The sequence below is a fragment of the Schistosoma haematobium genome, chromosome 1 (assembly GCF_000699445.3).
Source record: "Schistosoma haematobium chromosome 1, whole genome shotgun sequence".
Taxonomy (NCBI): Eukaryota; Metazoa; Platyhelminthes; class Trematoda; order Strigeidida; family Schistosomatidae; genus Schistosoma; species Schistosoma haematobium.
The window spans coordinates 45802830-45819535 of record NC_067196.1 but is presented as its reverse complement, the minus strand read 5'-3'; the positions used below and the strand labels follow the sequence as shown (position 1 = coordinate 45819535).

Sequence of the window (16706 nt, the reverse complement as noted above, 5' to 3'; positions counted from 1 at the left end):
GAGTGATCTGTAGCGGTAAATAAATCCCCAAAATAAATAGCACTGTAAGTTTTCGACATTGGATGCTGACCATATGTTTTAGTGGACTCATCTAGCTGAAGGCGCTCGGTCAGGCATCCGCACCAGATCACGTGTGGTAACGACGTGCTCAACATCAACCGCAATCGCTAACTAGATTAGATCAGAGAATTCCGATATATTGGTAATCGCCAAATACACTCTTCCGATCTCCTCGACTCTGTCTTTTGATTTCTCTGGGTGGGAACGAAATATATTAGGTGTTACTGGTAGAAGCGTTGTCAAACACTGAATACCTGTGACATCTTCATACGAAAACATTTGAAAAAAGTCCATGAACTGAGAGCGAACTTATTGTCAGGCAGCTATCAATTTTCTTGTCGAGTAGGCAACAAATGAAAAATCTTGGACCAGAATGCCAGGCAAAACTTTGGATTTACTTCAAATTCTTACGCTGAGATTTTACAAATATATTCTTTTCTTTAATGAAATCGATTTTCACTACTCATTGAACAGCTAAATAATCTGTCACAGATTCATGAGAGAGATTAGTAGTGGTGACATAATGTTTAGTATTCTAAGGCACGATAATGCAATTCGTAATTTGTTTGTGTATACTAAAATCTGTTATTTGTTGGCAGCGCATTAATTCAAACTGCTTTCTGAGGTGTTTTCGATGTTCAGATTGGGGCATGCTGCGGGATATAATATATAAGGGAAAGGAATTAGCTGACAAAGTGTAGGTTCTGGTAATTCAAAATTACTTTAGAAGAACGAATATAATGATGAATTACACGGAGGCGGAAATGAAGGTTCGAGAAGCAACTAATGATGATATGTGTTGTCCAAGTGGTCGTCTTTTACAAAAGTTGGCAGATTATACTTATACCTATGAAACATGCTTGGAAGTCATGTCAACTTTATGGAAAAGAATGCATCCTGAAGATAGGCTGAGTTGGGGGAGGGTTTATAAGGCATGTATATTTAAAAAGGGAGCTTCATTCATCACTATGTCTTTTAAATGTGTTCAAGGTGTCTCTCGTGTGCAAATAATTTCGTAGGCAATATAACTCATTAATCTTGATACGGTGTCTGCAAAGTTTGTCACATTTTAGCCATATAAATTATAGAAATCTACTGAAACTGTAGAGCCAAACAGTAAATAGTCAAGCCTAAACGCAACAAAATATGTTGATAATAGAAATCCTGAAGCTGATTTCACTTTTATAACACTTCATATGTCATTTGACCTTACCTTACTTAATTTTGGCCTTGCTAAATTATGACCTGGGTTGTCGACTTGTCTTATCAGTGAGCGACAATATTTCATGTCGTCAGATTATGGTGACCTTGTGTCTGATGTAGCCACAACATCATATGTACGCAGGATAAGTTAATTAGTCACTTTACGTGTGTAACCGACTCGATCTCGATTTTTGAATTTCCAGGGAACAATTTGATGACCAGTTCTAGATAAACGGAACAATAATAATTGACACCATGATTGATGGATAGACGGTAACCCAACTTAAGGCCATATCAACCCACAACAAGCATTTTGGTAGAATTAGTGTCTCACCCTTTCTTTATATGCAAAGCAGTTACGCCATTTCAACATTTGGGTTTATGCCCCTTGAACCTGTTTTGGCACATTTACCTCATATTCAAGACCTAAACTCTGTGTTCAAATCTCACAATCCAGGTCTGCCTGATGTATGTTAACTACCAGGTGCTGGACTATCTTGTGTAGATTCCAAAAGTTAACGAAGAGACCTTGAGTTTTCAAAGCTTCGGTAGATTTCGCCTTGGATTTATCTGTAATTTCGAGGTAATGATTTATGACAATTTTTCAGTTCTTAACAATAACAAGCGTAGTTTATAGTGTATCACTTGTTGGTTTTCTGTTTCCTATTAGGATCACTCACCTTCACTCTCTAGTCTCTTTCACTGGCAACGTTTTTAGTCCATTTTCTAAATGTGCTTTCGATTCCAAAACTTTTCGGCTACGTTCCGAAGTATGGGATTTAGTCTAAAACTTTGAGATCTACATGTGTGGGGGATAAGGAAATGAGATGACCGAGTATAATTCATTATGTTTGATTATGTTATACTTCCTTTGTCCTGGTGATGCTATTCAGCTACCGGAATTTTCGCAGGCAACATGTTCTTAAGCCTACAACTCAGTAGTTTAAAGTCATATGGTTTAGCCACTAAGCCACTGTTGATAATCTTAAACTAGGATACATTAAGAAATTGAAATATGTAACATGGGTTACTCGTTTTGGTAGGATTGTCAGAGAACGTTTAATTTGGATCTTCGCAGTTTTTAAAACTAGGCTTTTCGTCAAAAATCATCAAGATATGACATTGTGAATAATTCGTAACGAAATTACTTAAGTGTGAAGGTTCATAAGTTTACTGGATACAATCTTACACATAGAAGCATGTGGCTACTCAGTGGGGATAATATGTTTGTTTTTGTGCTAGTGTTTTAAGGTTTGCATAGAATCTTCTATCTAACTCACACTACTCAGTGAATTTGTTTCTGTGTGATAATTGGATATATGTTTATTGATCAGGTTATTTATCTTGTTAAAAATAATTGCTGAAATTATCCTTGTATATGTCTTTGTTTGGGTGGTTGATTTGATGAATTTTTTAACTGACTCGTGATAATTTTCAAAATATCCAGATTGAAATCTGTCAGTAGCTACCACATTAAGCAATCTGTCATCATAATAACGTACACTAACTGACCTGCCAGCTTTCTGACTTAATGTATTTCTGTATTATTATTTGAATAGTTTTTGGTGTTACAATACAGACCACTAAGGTTCCTTCCATAGTGGGAATTAATAGATCTACAACTTTATGATGCAATACCACTCCGATTTATTGTCATAATTTATTAAAAAATTTCACAGTGAAATTTCAGTACTAGTCCAAACGTTTCGTTTTATTTTTTACTTGTAGTCTTTGGTTGTCCTTACCTTTCTTTTGAAAAATGGTTCTGATTATGTGTTACAAAGTGCTCAAGATCATATATACGACATTCGTACACTCGAATCTTTTCGGTATTTTGATGAGAATGGAAAGGATCAAGGAATGAATGGTAAGCGATTGTTCAGTACTCCATAACGTGTTTATGTATTATCAGATTTTTATATGATAACTTGCAGAAGGAACTCTAAATATGAGTAAAGCACAATCAAGCTGTTAAAACTGGTGAATGATACGACTTATCGTGTATTTAGTATTTGTTAGTCACGAATGTTACTGTTAATTCGTATGTCCTTGTGCTACCGTGAGTGACCTTTATTTTACTTAAACGCAAACATTGGTACAAGAAAGCACCAAATAGATATGCGCCACATAGATCGAATGATTTATGTGAGGGCTGGGATACTACTTGGATGCCCAAACTGAAGCAGGTGGTTTTCTTGAGGGGTCACATCGCGAGCCTTCGACCTAAAGGTCTGATCCACAAGGTAGTGGAGCATCGTAAGGAGATACAGTCCGATGGTAGCCGGTGACCAACGATTCGTTCATACGCCGTTTCCTCTCTCAGGATACTGGAGCCCATGTGCACCATGGTTTGGAATCAGGGTTTCCCAACTCCCTTAGGTGGACCGTACGTGTCCACCAACTCGGTTAAAGCGTCGGAGTTTCGTTTGTTGTTTACGAAACTGAGAGAACTAAAAGCGAATGTCCGGCGCTCTAACCGAGTTGGTGGACACGTGGAGTCTACCTAGGGGAGTTGGGGAATCTTGATTCCAAACCTGAAGAATCAAACTGGATCTCAGCTTACCCTGGCATCTCATCTTACGATGCTCCATTGCTTTATTTATTATTATTGCTTTATATAATATGTCACTTATCTGCTTTCTTTTATTCCTACCTTATGTATCCTTATTTTTCAACTTATACATCAGCTCACCCATGGTGGAAATTCAGTTCTATCTAAACGTTCTCGAGTCACTGCCTGGTTGAAAATTGTATGCTACCACCGAATATGAGTACTGAAGCAGTTTTTCTGAAACCACGTGCACCATTCAAACTGGCTGTCTTCAACGTTCGCACACTTATGCAGGTTGGACAACAGATAGGGCTGGCTATGTCTTTAGAAAGTCTTAATGTCGACGTTTGTTGTCTATCCGAGACCCGTACTGAAGACTAGTGAAGTACTACAAATTCGCTCTCCATCTGTCGCTTCAAAAAGCTTGTTTTACGTGCGACTATCCGGGGACCCTGTGGCATCTTCGTCTGGTCTTGCTGGCGTTGGTGTCGCACTAAGCGTTAGAGTTGAGGCAGCACTAATCGATTGGATCCCCATTAAAAGTAGGTTGTGTGCTGTCAGATTAGGACGTTCCATCAAAGTGAGAAGAAATCGGCGTGAGAAACGATGTCTCTTCGTCATCTCCGCCTATGCCTCGACAGATTGCAGCCCGGATGTGATCAAAGATGAGGATTCAAATGGTTATGAACGGAATAGAAAAAGCTTTCACTTAACGGGCTTCTATGTCTAGTTGCAGTTGATCACCAATACCTCCAGACAGGAACCTAGGTATATTGACAATAATAGAGGAAAAAGGATGAGTTATGCCACCAGTTAGCTGTTTTTCTACAGAAAGAAGGTTCGACAGATATTGCAGTACTAGCCGGAGACTTGAATGTACAGATCAGGCGTTTAGGCACAAAGGAAAATCGTTTGAGTGACCAATGGGAATTTGTTGGTCACGGGTCAGATAACGGGAACCGTCTACTGCAACTTTGCATAGACCACAACCTGTTTCTAGCTTGCACTAACTTCCGGCACAGTCATCACCGATGTGCCACCTGACGCCCTCCATCTGCATCTCAAGCCTGAACTCAGATTGATCACATCGCGATCAGCTACCGCTGGCATGGTTGTATACAGGACTGCCGCTTCTTTTGGAGTACCTATCTGGACTCTGATCATGCCCTTGTTTGCGCCAATCTTACCTTACTTTTCAGTGGCCAACGAACTCATCGTCTTAAACGGATTGGTGTCAGTAAACTGTTGCAACCCTGCTTCGGTTTGGGCACCCGGGCAGTATCACAGCCCTCACACATATCAAATGAGATTTGTGTGGCTCATATGTAACTGGCGCCCCCTTGTGCCGGTATTTATGTTTTCAAATAAATAAATAAATAAAATATGTTGCAACTAAGTATCAAACCAAGCTAGGTTCTAGGCTAGCTAGCATTCCACTGAAAAGTATGGATGAGAATTGGTTGCATTTGCATGACGCTATGAAAATGGCGAGTCAAGTCGCTTGCGGCTTCGCGAAACGTCCAGCCTATAAGCACTGGGTTTCTTCAGGCGCCTTACAACTCACTGAGGCCCGTCGGTCTACTCCGTGTGACCGCGAGTTTGACCACAAACGACGACTGTTATGTAATGAAGTTGAGCAAAGCTTGCTTAAGGACCAAGAAGCCTGATGGTCGGTGGATACCAATGATTTGGAAGCAGAAGCTGCATTTGGTAACTGCCGGAAACTCTTTCAACTCATCCGGCCACTGGCAGCAAGAAGTCTAGTGTGAGCGAAACAATCTGTGAGGATGGCGTGACGCCATCTACCAACATCTGTCGACATCTTGGACGATGGGCAGAGTTCTTTGAAGGGCAGTTCAACTGGTTTGCTGCCTCGGCAAAATCTATCAGACTGTCCTGTCCTCCATGGCCTGTGACGACTGATCTACCAAGTGAGGCGGAAGTCCGCAAGAAATCCCAATTCTTGAAACGCTACAGATCCTCGAGCTCAGACGACTTACCTCCGGCTCTTTTTAAAGATGGTGGTGACTTTCTGGTTTAAGAACTGACTACGTTGTTTACAAAGGTTTGAGAGGTAGAGTGTTTTCCGACATTATGGAACGAGTCGACAGTTTTCCCTGTCTTTAAAAAGGGTTCACGTTAATTCTGTAACAACTATGGGGGATAGGTTTACTTCCGATTGCGTCGACTGGGATGGTTGGGGCCTGAACACCGATTACCACGACGTGCAATGGTAACCGGTGTTCGGGATGGTTGGAAGAAAGTTAGGGGCGGCCAAACCAAAATGTGGCATCAGTGCTTGAAGACGTTAACTTCTAGTCTGAGCCATGTTGGGAGATGCAGACTACTTGGTTGGGGTCCGCGTGACTATCGTAAGCAATGGTTGGAGATTGTGGGTGACATGGCTCAGAATCGATCACAATGGCGTCGGTGTATACACTCTCTATCTTCCCTTAAACTAGATTAAAATTGCTTCATATCTTTCTTTCTACGAACTAATTCTTTCTTCCTATACTATATCCTTATACGCAATCTTTCTTTTATATATTACCACCATTGACTTAAGTCAGTCAGTCGGCTACAACGTAGGACCAGACACATATATGCATCGGTCCAAGTTGCCACACCTCATTAAAACAACAAAATGAACACCGGATTCATAAAAGTAGTTAATTTAGAGGTGGTAATATATAAAAGATTGCATGTAAGGACATAGTACAGGAAGAAAGAATTAGTTCGTAGAAAGAAAGATATGAAGCAATTTTAATCTAGTTTAAGGGAAGATAGAGAGTGTATACACCGACGCCATTGTGATCGATTCTGAGCCATGTCACCCACAATCTCCAACCATTGCTTACGATAGTCACGCGGACCCCAACCAAGTAGTCTGCATCTCCCAACATGGCTCGGACTAGAAGTTAACGTCTTCAAGCACTGATGCCACATTTTGGTTTGGCCGCCCCTAACTTTCTTCCAACCATCCCGAACACCGATTACCATTGCACGTCGTGGTAATCGGTGTTCGGGCATACGTAACACGTGGCCCAACCATCTCAGTCGATGAAGATTCACAACCTTATCGACTGATTTACCATCATTCCCTAATACCCTGCGTCTAACCTCAGCAGACGCCAACAATATTTCTGAGGCATCTGTGGTCAAATACTAGTAGCTTACGAGTGTCTTCTACTCTTAATGACCATGTTTCACAGCCATAAATTAAAACAGAACGGACTGCCGCGCAGTATACTCGTCCTTTTATTGATAGACGGATATCTCGCCTTCGCCAAAGGTGACGTAAGTTGGCAAAAGCCAATTGAGCTTTTCGAATCCGTGCAGAGATTTCGTCAGACACCAACACATTAGGGCTGACCAGACTTCCAAGATAAGTGAAGTTGTCAACGCGTTCGACTACTTCACTCCCTATCCTTAGTTCAGGTGTTGACGCAGACCAGTTCTGAAGCAACAACTTGCATTTAGAGTGAGAGAAGTGCATTCCAAACATTCTGGCATTGTTGCTCAGTGCTACCAAAAGACTCTGCATTTTGTCAGCGTCTTCACCAAACAGGACTATGTCATCCGCGTATTCTAAGTCGATAAGTGGACCTCCTGGTAGGAGATCAATACCCGAGAACTCAGTCGACGAGAAAGTTATTTCCATCAGTAGATCTATGATGAAGTTAAACAAAAATGGGGAAAGTGGACAGCCTTGACGGACACCACTTGAGGTTGCAAAAGCAGATGAAAGTTCGCCATAAGCTCTGACTCGACTAGTAGTGTTCGAGTAAAGAGCCTTCACAAGGTTTATGTACTTCTGTGGTGCACTTTTCAATGACAGACACTGCCACAGAATCTCGCGGTCTACCGAGTCAAATGCTGCTTTTAAATCAAGAAAGACCACCATTGTCGGACGCCGATAAGTATGTCTGTGTTCTAGAACCTGACGAATGGTGAATATGTGGTCGATGCAGCCACGACCAGGTCTGAAGCCAGCTTGATTCTCTCGTGTTTGCAGTTCACGAGTCCTAGTTAAGTGTCTGATAATTATCGAGGCTAGTATTTTAGATACTATATTAGTTAAACTAATCCCTCTATGGTTGTCACAGGATGATTTTGACCCTCTCTTATATATTGGGACGATAAGTGATTGTGACCAGTCAGATGGGATAACGTCTAACTCCCAGGTCTTAGTTAAAATATTCGTCAACCTAGTCGCTAAACTTGGACCACCATCTTTAAAGACCTCTGGAGACAATCCATCTGCCCTTCCTCGTTTCAGATTAACTATAGCCTTTTGAACTTCTGCTAGAGTTGGGGAACCTACTTCAATGCTCCATTCACTCTGTCTGGGAATGGAGGGTAGTTGTAGAGTAGCTGAAGGCCAGCTGAACTGTTCTCTGAAATGTTCCGCCCATCGTTCTAAACGTCTGGACTGGGAGCAGATGAGTGTCGTCTTTTTCCGAAATAGTCTGACTTACACTTGACTTATTAATTCCAGTTTCTTTTATTAGTCTGTAGAGCTGTCTTGTGTTCCCTATAGTCGCCGCCTTTTCCATCTCTTTTGCTTTCGTTGCCCACCACTGCTCACGGTCGTTCCTTAGACTTTTGGTTAACCTAGATCTAATTTGTCGTCGCTCTTCATCGTGTTCAGAGCCTGATGGGATGAGTTTACGAGAATCCATCAGTGCAATAGACCTAGAGGAAATCCATTGGTTTTTTGTAACCCTGTGGTTTAAATCACTGATAGATGTCACTGCTGTTTGTATAGCTTTCCAAGCAACATCTGGGTCAACCACGTTTTCAGAACTACCTAATTGTGACCTCAGTTGTTCCTGGAACCTACTTTTGGTTTTCTCGTTACTCAATTCAGTTCTAATGGGTCTTTTTACTGAGGCTTTTTGGCGTCCAGTGAGGCACAAGCAGATGCGTGTCCGTATTAGGGCATGGTCGGAGTTCAAGCAGGTACTCCAGAATGAGCGGCAATCTTGTACCGACCCTCTCCAACGATGACTGGTGGCAATATGGTCTATTTGAGTCCATCGTTGGTTTGGTGTAGGGGGTCGCCATGTTAGACGATGTCTTTCCTTATGCTTAAAATTTGTGTTTGCTAAAAATAAACGATTGTCTGAGCACAGTTGCAGCAGACGATCACCATTATCTGTTCGCTGAACCGGAATACTGAAATACCCACCTAAATGCCTTTCTGTTTGGTTTAAATTACCTATCTGGGCATTAAAGTCACCCCCTACGAGTACTATGTCTGAACGTTTAGCTTTCTGAAGAAGTTCAGATAGCTTTCTGTAAAATTCATCTTTTACTTCATCTGAGCTGCACTCGGTGGGAGCGTAGGCAGAAACGACAAAAAGGCAACGACGTGTGTCCCTATCCTTCCGAGTTCTTACGGAGCCGTTTAGCCGAACAGCACATAAACGACTGTTAACGGGGATTCACTCTAACAGTGCTTGTTCCGCCCTCATGCTTAGTGCTATGCCTACTCTTGCCAGTCCACGAGAGCTGGCCGTCGGGTCACGAGATACACGGAGGGTGTATCTCGTTGGCTCTCCGTTTTGACGAGGTGAGGTCAAGGGAATGACCACACTGGGATCCTGTATGTGTGTTTCAGAGACACAGCATACACCAATGGTACGAGATTCTAGGGTTCTAGCGAAGGGAGCTTGTTGACCGATTTGGCATAGGGTGCGTACGTTGAAGGCTCCAATGTGTAGTTTGGAGCGAGGTTTCAGTAGACATGGGACAGTGTTTTGAGCACTAGAATCGTTGGCTATGGTGACGCTTGAGGAGGAAGCTGAAAGAGGAAATTTAGAGTTGAAAGTCGATGTAGGAGGAATAATAGAAAGTGAAGACGGAGGTTGGTTATGAATACAGTGGTCTTGAGTGCTGTTAGAGGTATGAGGGCGGTTATCACTTCCCGGTTGCCCACACCGTGGAAGGGTTCTTCTGGAGGTACCTGAAAAGGAAATTGGATTCGGTGTGGTCTTAGTGACCTAGGAGCGTGACCGCAGTGCCCAAGGGACAACTGCTTGAGGTCGGTCACACACGACCTTCCTATGGGTAATTTTTGTGTTAGCTCCGTACTTGTTGAGACCTTACCGCCGGAGACGAATATCCGTGGGATAAGGCGAGGTGTGCACTTTTAGGGTCGACCTTTTCTAACCCCACCCCTCCTTGTGAGAAGACAGCATCGCTGTCATGCTGGTTGCTTGAAGGAAACACCTTACTGCTGTCACACCTCTGTACATGTAGCAGTACGACTTCGCCTTCGGACCTTGGGTTTGTTGCTTTTAGTCTTACCGCTGTTCAAACGACCTGTCTGACATGGTAAGACCTTGAGGAGCAATTGTTCCAGCCAGTATAGCTCGGTTGCTTCACTACGATATGCAAGCCCGACCACCACGTCAAGGTAGCAACAACGGTCGGGACCATTGACTTAACTACTTCTATGAATCCGGTGTTCATCTTGTTGTTTTAATGAGGTATGGCAACTTGGACCGATGCATATATGTGCCTGGTCCTACGTTTTAGCTGAGGGACTGACTGCTTCCAAACTTTTGGCTTCCGTTGTACTTAGGTTGTTCAAAACCCGAGAATGATTGACTCGCCAGGAGCAGTCTGGTTTTCGTTCTGGTCGAGGATGTATTTACCATATCACCGTCATACTTGTCATAGGCGAGCAATCGTAGTGTTTCCTAACATCATGACTGCCTTCGATTCGTTGAACAGCACTGCACTCTGTGATTGTATATTGAAAAGGTGTGACTGCGACGTTTATTGACATCCTAAAAGCTCTATATACATGCACATCGCCTCCAAATGCCCTGGTATGGCCGCCCTCCCTCTCGAAATGCTCACACACGGTCACGCGTATACAGTCTCTGCCAGGGAAGTCCTACTCACTGCCTTCTCGTGGCAGGGGTGTTGTTTACGAAATCGAGAGGACGAAAAGCGAATGTCCGGCGCTTTAACCAGATTCCAAACCAATGGTCCACATGGGCTCCAGTATTCTGCGGGAACAAATGGCATATGAACCAATCTTGGTCACTGGCTACCATTGGACTGCATCTCCTCACGATGCTCCACTGCCTTGTGGGTTAGACCTTTAGGTCAAAGGCCCGGGGTGTGGCCTCCTAAGAAAACCACCTGCTTCGGTCTGGGCACCCGGGCAGTATTACAGCCCTCACACAAATCGAGTGATTTATGTGGCGTATATCTATTTGGTGCCTCTTTGTACCAATGTTTATGTGTTTAAATAAGTAAATAAACATGCACCTCAGGCAGATAGAGGGCATAAAACCACCTCTCTCCACTGTTCCACTCAAGCAGTGGGGTTAGACAGGTTTGCTCAATCTCACCATTCTTCTTCGACTTTACCATCGATGACATTCCGGAAATAGCCCTGATGAATGTAAGTAACGGCGGTGTGGATTTATTGCCTGGAGCAATACTTCTCGACCTTGAGTATGCGGATGATATTGTCTTACTGTGCGATAATCCTCAAGCCATGCAATCCGCACTTAATCAGTTGGCAACCAGTGTCCGTAGGTATGGTATGTGCTTTGCACCTTCGAAGTGTAAAGTACTTCTACAAGACTGGCAGGATTCTAATCCTGCACTCTGGACGGTGAGCAGATAGCAGTAGTCGAGAGGCTCGTGTATCTGGGTAGCTGCATAAGTGCTGGTGGTGGCGTGAGTGATGAGATCAACGCACGTATAGTGAAAGACAGAGCGGCTTATGCCAATCTGGGCCATCTTTGGCGCCTTCGTGATATCAGTCTGGCCGTAAAAGGTCGGATCTACAACGCGTCGGTGAGAACAGTTTTACTCCATACTTGTGAAACCTGGCCTCTCCGAGTTGAGGATGTTAGACGACTCTCTGTGTTTGATCATTGTTGTCTCTGAAGTATTGCTGACATCTAGTGGTAACACCATGTTGGTAATGCAGAGGTTCGGCATCGTGTGTTCGGGCACAGAGACGATAATGCAATTGGTGTCACCATCTTGAAACACCGACTTCGGTGGCTTGGACATGTTTTACGAATGTCGTCCCAGAGAATTCCACGTCGTGCATTATTTGCCGACTCTGGGACTGGTTGGAAAAAGCGGAGAGGTGGTCAGTGTATGACATAGTGTCGGGGTCTGAAAGAAAGCTGCAAAGGGCTGGCTTCTGTTGGTCCTTCACGACTCCCTGGCTGGGGTACAAGAGATGGTGTAACACATTGGCTAGAGACGTTATCAGATATGGCTCAGAATAGAAGTCAGTGGCGATCGTGCTGTTACCTTCTACTTCCCTCATAAAGAGTGGTTGTATCTTCCTTAACTGAAAGATCTCTTCTGACTATACGTTTCTGTTTCCCCCATTATTATTACTAGTTCACTACCATACACTAATTTGTGGTCATTATTGTTTTTTTTTACACGCACCTTACGTCCTTTAAGTCTTCCCATTCTCATCATTGTGTGGCGCATATATATTTGGTGCCCTCTTTTACCAATATTTATATGTTCAAATAAATTAAACAACAGTTTTGCCGTGAGAAAGTAGTGAGTAGGACTTCCGTAACGGTAGTTGTATGCATGTGGCCATGAGAGGGCATTTCTAGAGGAAGTGCTGACTCTCCCCTCCTCGGCCGTACCAGGGCACCATGCAATTGTTTTTAAGCACTTCCGTATAATGTGTGCTTGCTATCATTTTTGTTGGAAGATTCTCACCTTAACAATGGTTTTGATGTACTCTTTATGCAATTGAAAATTATTTGAAAGACTAAAATATGAACAATGAGGAAAAATTAGTCGCTCAAATTGCATTTATCTTCAGTTTTCTCGGTAATATAAAAAATAATGTGATTGCAGTTGATTAAAAATTTCTTATGTTATTAAAGAGACGAAAATTTACATTGTTTTAAACCCTTTGAAAGTTCGAAAACATCAACTATATAAACAGCCAATAAAATAAATATCATGAATAGTTCATGATGTTTCTAATTCATTCATGCTATCCTGGGTTAATAAGTCACTATTTTCTCTGAAATGTTACCTAAGATAATTAGTTGTAAAAACTTCATGGATATCTTATGTTGTAATGAGTGGCCTAGTTCTGTGACAGTTCTCAAACCAAATTGCTGCCAAGGTTCAATTCTGAATTGAATGAATGACTTTCAATTCTCTGTAAATTGTAGATAAATTAAACTGGTTGATAATGCAGTATTGTGTATATTGAGGAAAAATAACTTAGTTGCAAAGGAAATAAAGTTTTTTCGTAAACCAGTGTTTTTCACAGTAAAAGTTCAGATCTCAGATTGATTCATCACTCGTTTGAAGGTTTTCATGAAGAGTTTACGAAGTACATGTTTTCTTCGTTCATCCATACATAGCGACACTACTTGTATAATTACTTAGTGGTTACATGTAAATATCAGGGTCCTCCAACTAAGTGACAAAAGATGGACATAATGTGGTGAAAGTCTAATGTATGTTGAAAACATCTCGTAGAATGAAAATAAGAAACAGTTAATTTTATTCCAAAAACAGATGTGCTTAATGCTATTGCTGTGTTATTATGTTATATTTTGTTCAGTATATAAGCGCTCTTTTTCCATATACCTTAGTTTTAATTTAAAACATTCATATTATAGTTCGCATCAGAGTTCAAGAAGTAATCGACCTTATACAAGACTCAGAAAAGTTACAGCAAGAACGTCAAAAGGCCAGGGCTAGTCGACACATTTACACAGGTTATGGAAATACCAATGATTTAGATTGGGGTTATTCTTCATATAAGAATGGTGGAGATTACGGTCAAAGATCGTAAGTTATCGTTATACCAAATATTCTGTCAAATATTGCAGCTTACTTACTTACTTACTTACGCCTGTTACTCCTCGTGAAGGAGCATAGGCCGCTCACCAGCATTCTCCATCCAACCCTGTCCTGGACAATCCTTTCTAGCTCCGTCCAGTTGTAATTCATCGCTTTCATATCTGCTTCTATTATCCGACGCAATGTGTTCTTTGGCCTTCCTCTTTTTAGCTTCCCTTCAGGATTCCAAGTTAGGGCTTGCCTCGTGATGCAGTTCGACGATTTGCGTAATGTATGTCCTATCCATTTCCATCGTCTTTTCCTAATTTCCTCTTCAGCTGGAAGTTGGTTTGTTCTCTCCCACAGAAGGCTATTGCTGATGGTATCCGGCCAATGGATGTTGAGTATCTTGCGTAGACAGCTATTTATAAATACTTGTACTTTCTTGATTGTGGTTGTTGTAGTTCTCCAAGTTTCAGCTCCATACAGTAGAATTGCCTTGACGTTCGTATTGAAGATTCTCACTTTGATATTGGTTGAAAGTTGTTTTGAGTTCCATATGTTCTTCAATTGTAGGAATGCGACCCTTGCTTTGCCGATCCTCGCCTTTACGTCTGCATCGGATCCTCCTTGTTCATCGATGATGCTTCCCAGGTATGTGAAGGACTCTACATCTTCCAGAGTTTCGCCATCAAGTGTGATTGGATTGCTGTTCTCCGCTTTGAATTTGAGGACCTTAGTTTTCCCTTTGTGTATGCTGAGGCCTACTGATGCAGAGACTGCTGCTACACTGGCTGTCTTCATCTGCATCTGTTCGTGTGTACGTGATAGGAGGGCTAGGTCATCTGCGAAGTCCAAATCGTCTAATTGGTTCTGAGCTGTCCATTGTATTCCGTGTTTTCCTTCAGATGTTGAGGTCTTCATAATCCAGTCGACCACCAGAAGAAAGAGGAAGGGAGAGAGTAAACAGCCTTGTCTGACTCCGGTCCTTACTTGAAATGCATCTGTCAGCTGTCCTCCATGCACTACTTTGCACTGTAGTCCGTCGTATGAGTTCCGGATAATATTGACAATCTTCTCAGGAACTCCGTAGTGTCGAAGAAGTTTCCATAATGTCCTCCTATCTACACTGTCAAATGCCTTTTCATAATCAATGAAGTTGATGTATAGTGATGAGTTCCACTCAACTGATTGTTCGACGATGATCCGTAGTGTTGCAATTTGGTCTGTGCACGACCGATCCTTACGGAATCCAGCTTGTTGATCTCGAAGTTGGGCGTCTACTGCATCCTTCATCCGGTTCAGCAACAATCTGTTGAAGACTTTCCCTGGTATTGACAGTAGTGTAATGCCTCTGTAGTTTTCACATTTGCTCAGATCTCCTTTCTTTGGAATCTTGACGAGGTGTCCTTCTTTCCAGTCCATCGGCACTTGTTCCTCCTCCCAAATCTTTTTGAATAGAAGATAAAGCATGCTTGTGGTTGCTTCGACGTCTGATTTCAGTGCTTCAGCTGGTATGTTGTCGGGTCCTGCTGCTTTCCCGTTCTTGATTTGTCTGACGGCCATTCTAATTTCTTCCGTCGTTGGTGGATTGACATCTATAGGAAGATCTATGTGTGCTGCTTCGATGTCCGGTGGATTCATTGGAGCCGGCCTATTCAGGAGTTCCTCGAAGTATTCTACCCATCTGTTACGCTGTTGTTGAATTTCGGTGATTGGCTTGCCTTCTTTGTCTTTGACCGGCCTCTCTGGTTTACTGTATTTCCCTGATAGTTTCTTCGTTGTATTGTGAAGCTGTTTCATATTTCCTTCTCTAGCAGCTTTTTCTGCCGTCGTTGCTAGTTCTTCAACGTATTTCTTCTTGTCGGCTCTAATGCTCCTCTTCACTTGTTTGTTTGCTTCTATGTATTCAGCTTGTGCTTGGACTTTCTCTGCTCGTGTTCGGCTGTTGTTTACTGCTGTCTTCTTGTTCTTCCCTTCTTTGATCTTGTCCAGTGTTTCTGTAGAGATCCATTCCTTATGATGGTATTTCTTTAGACCGAGAACCTCTTGACACGTTGAAGTTAATGCTTCCTTGATGCCTTTCCAGTTGTCCTCCATAGTAGTTTCTTCTTCTTTCAGTAGATCTTGTAAGGCTTGGAACCTGTTGTTGAGAGCTATCTTGAATTCATTGAAGTTTGTCAGTATCTCGAAGGAAGGCTGTATTGAACCTTTGTATTGCTGTTTGTCCACTTGTCCAGTTCTTTTTTAGCTTCAGTTTTAAATTGGCTACAACTAGGTGGTGATCTGAAGCTACGTCAGCACCTCTCCTGGTTCTCACATCTTCCATTGTCCTTCGGAATTTTTTGTTGATGCAAATATGATCTATTTGGTTCTCTGTAGTGTGGTCCGGTGAGATCAATGTAGCCTTGTGTATACGCTTGTGTGGAAATATTGTGCCTCCTATGACCAATTTGTTGAATGCACATAGATTTGCAAATCTTTCTCCATTTTCATTTCTTTCTCCCAGTCCATGTCGTCCCATAATATCTTCATATCCAGTGTTGTCTATTCCGACCTTGGCATTTAGATCTCCCATCAGAATGGTGAGGTCCTTTCTTGGGCACTTCTCTATGGTTGACTGCAGCCGCTCGTAGGATTGATCTTTAATGTCGTCGTTGCTATCATTGGTGGGTGCATAACATTGGATAATATTCATTAAGATCCCCTCCTTTGTTTTGAATGGTGCTTTGATGATTCTGGATCCGTGAGATTCCCATCCTACAAGTGCATTTCGTGCTACTTTGGACAGCATAAGAGCGACTCCCTGAGTGTGTGGAGCATTTTCCTCTTCGTGACCGGAGTATAGCAGCATCTCTCCCGTGGCTAGCCTTTTCTGTCCAGCTTGGGTCCAATGGGTTTCGCTGATTCCCAGTACTGCTAAGTTGTATCTCCTCATTTCAGTTGCTATTTGACTGGTCTTCCCGGTTTCCCACATTGTTCGAACGTTCCATGTACCTATAAAAATTTTTGCTCTGGTTGTTAGAAGGGGCATCGGCCTCGTGGCCTCCGAAGGAACTCGGCTTTCACCATGAAGCGT

General features: G+C 42.5%; 1 protein-coding gene across 1 annotated transcript in view; it reads left to right on the top strand.

The window, feature by feature from the left end:
* Positions 1-627: 627 nt before the first annotated feature.
* The window catches only part of CLINT1 (Clathrin interactor 1), a 32489-nt gene continuing 16410 nt past the window's right edge, over positions 628-16706 (top strand). The window contains exons 1-3 of the mRNA XM_035730746.2: positions 628-1846; positions 2992-3130; positions 13465-13636. Of these exons, the coding sequence (XP_035586291.2) occupies positions 3124-3130; positions 13465-13636 (179 nt within the window). The 5' untranslated portion in view covers positions 628-1846; positions 2992-3123. The remainder of the gene's footprint in view (positions 1847-2991; positions 3131-13464; positions 13637-16706) is intronic.